The sequence below is a fragment of the Pundamilia nyererei genome, unplaced genomic scaffold, assembly GCF_000239375.1.
Source record: "Pundamilia nyererei isolate P.nyererei 1_Seehausen unplaced genomic scaffold, PunNye1.0 scaffold00027, whole genome shotgun sequence".
NCBI lineage: Eukaryota > Metazoa > Chordata > Actinopteri > Cichliformes > Cichlidae > Pundamilia > Pundamilia nyererei.
Genome location: NW_005187428.1, coordinates 4,770,438 through 4,774,510, shown reverse-complemented (window position 1 = coordinate 4,774,510; position 4,073 = coordinate 4,770,438). Strand labels below are relative to the sequence as shown.

Genomic DNA, 4,073 nt, shown 5'->3' with positions numbered 1-4,073 from the left:
AATTGAAATCTATCGGAGAATCCTGCAACAATAAAGATTGTGTCAGTTTTGAGGAGTTTCATCAGATCTGACTGATTATACTACAGACTTGCTTCTATAAGGTCTTTGATCTTTGGTAGACTGGTGGTTTATTGTCATGGCGGAGTTCTAGGCACAGTACAGCCACACTCACATTAGACACTAATAGCAATTACAGAGCTACCCTCCAACCGATCCAACAGTCACTTACAATAAGCACTTCTGCACAATGGTTTTTAGTATTGTTAACTCCTGTGGACCACCATTTTCCTGACATATGAGCATTTGCTGGTTCTGTAGAAAGTAACTCCTTACCCCTCTTCTTCTCTTTAGAAACTTCGGCCTCAGGAGCAGGCGAATTGGCGTCACAAGACTCTCCACTTTCTTCAAGCTGATCATTCTCAGCTGATTCGTCTCCTTCCTCCTCCTCCTCTTGTTCCCTCTCTTGGTCATTATCACCCTCATCCTCTTCCTCATCCTCAGTGGAATCTTCCTTCTGTGTGCAGGAAAAAATGGAAATATTCAAAACTGTGCATGGTAAATCCCATTTTTCTGTGAGTATGCATCCACAGGTCACATTTGATATACATACAAGCTAAGCTAGGAACAAGGACGTGAATATAACTGTCTTAAAGGTCTTGGCCTAGCTATAGAGGACAGACTATTAATAGCCAAACTAAATGAGACAAATACAAGTAAAAAATATTCCCGTTTTACCTGAATTCCAGAGCATATCATATATATGTTTTCTGCCTCATCAGGTGAGTCTACATCAACGTCATCAATGTCAGTCTGAGGTAGTACTTCATCTGAAAATGTGTTCACATCTGAATCACTGTGCTGACAAGCTGTGGTTTGATGTTTGATGGGTGGGCATGAAAATGTCTTTTCCTTTATTGGTTTTTCATTAATCTCCTCTGACAACACTCTAGTTTGGTTTTCAAATGGAACGTATGCAGTTAATCTAGCTTCATGCTCATCATCTGCATCGATACCTTCACAAAGGCCTCCATCAACAGTTTTATCAGAATCGTCTCCTACTGTACACATTTTAACTGTAGCATTGACAAAATCGTACTGCAGCTTCTGGATCTTGCTGTCAGAGTCTTCACTCGTCTCATCGTCTTTGTGGACACTGTATTTCTTAACAACCTCCAGCTTTTCTTCTTCCAGTTCAACATTTTCTGCAAGCATATCATTTTCACTGATAACGGACTGAGGAACCAATTCACCATCTTCATCATGCTGATTATCCCTTTTAGCGTCTTCTGCCACCTTCTTGTGTACTGTAGCTGTGGACTTCAACTTTGGAGAACACTGCTTGGTTGAGTCGGGTATCTTCAGGATATCCTCACTGTGTAAAACATCACTGTTATTCATCACAATTTTCTCTTGCTTTTCTGAGCCATTGCTTTCATCTTCATCATCCCAACAGCTTTCATCTTCTTCAACTTCATCATTCCCCAAAAGTTGGTTTTCATCATCCAGTGCCGATGAAAGTACTGGTGAGGGGTCATCTGACTCTTTCTCAATACTTTCTCTGACCTCTTCTTCCTTAGACTCTAATTGCATCTCTCCAGTCTCATTTGCTTTGGAAACTGGGGACACCACTTCACAATTAGAGTTAGTGCCAAAATCATTTTGGTCTTTATTTTCAGAGGAATGCCACTCTGATTCATCTACAGCTGCTTGGTTTCTGGACTGAGAAGAGGTTTTTGGACCTAGACCAGACAGTGACTTGTGGTTGTCTATAACCTCCTTAAGTGTAAAACATTTTGGAGATGCAACTGGTGATGAAGAATCCCATTGGCTATCTGGATGTTCTTCATTTGACTGGAGCAATGTGTTTTTTAAATGCAATAATGATGCTTCTGGTGCTTGAACAGTGCTTTTCTGATCAAAAACCTCATTGCTTACCTCAGGTATGTCAATATCACTGTCCTCTAATGAAGATCCCCATGAGGACCTGAGTTTCACTCCTGTGGAAACTTTGTTGTGCGATCCACAATCATCTTTACCATCAGAAGTACTGTCTGTGTTTTTTATGCCAACTTCAGGTAATAGATTTGTTTGATTAGCAAGAAAATGTTTGTCCTCTTCATTATCACTGTCATTCCAGTCCATATCACCACGATTCTGTTTATTGCCCCATGAGTCTTCATCATCCTTTCCTGTGTCTCTCTCACATTCCTTCATATCCTCGCCTGGTGAATGAGTTTCTGGACAATGTCGTGTTGAATCCTGGCCTGAAATTACGTTTTGATCCGATGAACTCAAATATTTCTTTCCCAGGCTGTCATCTTCATCTGAAAACTTAGATTCTACTCTTATGGCTGACACAACGCAATCCTCCACTATATGTAATGTGGCTGGAGTAACAAAGCTCGATGTCCCAGCGGGGTGCATGAAGTTGGTGCTTAAAGTCTTTGTTTTGGTATTTTTCTCTGAGGTATCTGCACTTTCACGTACAACTCCAAGAAATGTTTCACTCTTTGCAGTGATGCCGGCATCATGTGTGATCTGAGGGGCTTTAAATTCTGTAGTGCTAGCCACGCAGTTGCTATCATCCTCCTGATCCTCCTCTTCAGAGCCTTCTTCTTGTTCTTCTTCTTCTATTTCTTCTTCTTCCTCGTCCTCCTCCTCTTCCCCTTCATCACTTTCTTCATCATCTTCTTCCTCTTCATTAGACTCCTCTTCTTCATCCTCTTCATCGTCTTCCTCTCCCTCTTCTTCGCCATCCTCCTCTTCAGAGTCATCTGCATCTGAACTTCTTTCTTGAGACAATGGTCTTGATTTAGTACCCAGAGGTTGTTCAGAGTGTTTTCTTTTCCCCTGTTCAGCTGCACAGCCAGCTTGTTTTAAGATTTTAGGGAAAAAGACAAAAATCTTTCAGACACAAGCATGTAACAAAGGTTCGACAGAAATTTTTCACCTTTCTGTAGTGTGGAAGCGGAGTGGAAGTCATGTGGGATGCACTGGTAAGGAAGGTAATGGGAGTGGGATCTACTGGATGCTGAAGACTTTTGCTGGATGACAAAGCCTTTGGGAGGGATGGGATTCTCTGAACTCTATTTTCACTTTCTGGCTCAGAGTCTGAGCCACTCAACGATGTGTCAGCTCGTGCCGAAGCTACTGGACAAAGAGGGATAGAAGATTACTACCTAAAACTACAAACTATGGATTAAAAAAGGCTGAAAGATTCTTGGTACCTTCTCCCTTTTTAGATGCAATCATTTTGCTGAGGTCAACTTTCAGAGGTTTCTGCAAGTCAGAAAATTAAATGAAAGTCAGGGCAAAATTACAACAATACAATATAAAAGAAGAATGAGTAGTTCCAACCTTTTCAATTAAAACAGATTCATCATCATCATCTGATGATGGCCAATCATCTGCAGCCCTTTTTGAAACACTAAAGAAGAGAAGGAGGAAGAAAATGGTCATAGCAAGGAAGTCGGCTGTAAGTATAAACTGTAGACAGCATTAAGAAATTAGCTCACCGACTTAGTGACTCTGACTGAGAATTATCTTCAAAATCTGCAAGAAAGCAGGAAAACATATTTTCAGCTCAGCCTGATCTAAAACAAATCATTAATGTAATATTTCAATAGGACAACTTTTGAATGGTGAAATCTTTAGAAGATTTAAATGTTGGCACACACACACACACACAAATTATATATATATTTATTCACCACATAACAGTGTCAGCAGATGTATTATCATTCAGTTATCCCTCTAATTTGCCCCAGTGAGTTTTTGTTCTTCATTGATACTAGCTAACATGAAAAGTCATGAAACTGCGATGTGAGAAAGTGAAATTTATGGGCTAACCTAGTTAGTGTTAGTGTCCCTGTATTTATTAAAATATTTGCTGTCACTGTATTGCTATTTTATTTTTTAATTGAGCCTAAGAGGCAGCAGGAAAAATTGCACTTCCAAAACAAATTTCCCTATACAGTGGGGCAAAAAAAGTATTTAGTCAGCCACCGATTGTGCAAGTTCCCCCACTTAAAATGATGACAGAGGTCAGTAATTTGCACCAGAGGTACACTTCA

General features: G+C 40.2%; 1 protein-coding gene across 4 annotated transcripts in view; it reads right to left on the bottom strand.

Annotated features, from left to right (window-relative positions):
- The window catches only part of ankrd26 (ankyrin repeat domain containing 26), a 30,708-nt gene that overhangs the window by 21,984 nt on the left and 4,651 nt on the right, over positions 1 to 4,073 (bottom strand). For 3 of the 4 annotated variants that reach the window (XM_005728216.1, XM_005728218.1, XM_005728219.1), the window contains exons 9-13: positions 3,516 to 3,552; positions 3,358 to 3,427; positions 3,228 to 3,279; positions 2,951 to 3,150; positions 334 to 514 (exon numbers count right to left, since the gene is read on the bottom strand). In XM_005728216.1, coding sequence (XP_005728273.1) covers positions 334 to 514; positions 2,951 to 3,150; positions 3,228 to 3,279; positions 3,358 to 3,427; positions 3,516 to 3,552 — 540 coding nt within the window. The remainder of the gene's footprint in view (positions 1 to 333; positions 515 to 2,950; positions 3,151 to 3,227; positions 3,280 to 3,357; positions 3,428 to 3,515; positions 3,553 to 4,073) is intronic. The other variant, XM_005728217.1, reaches the window with a different exon arrangement.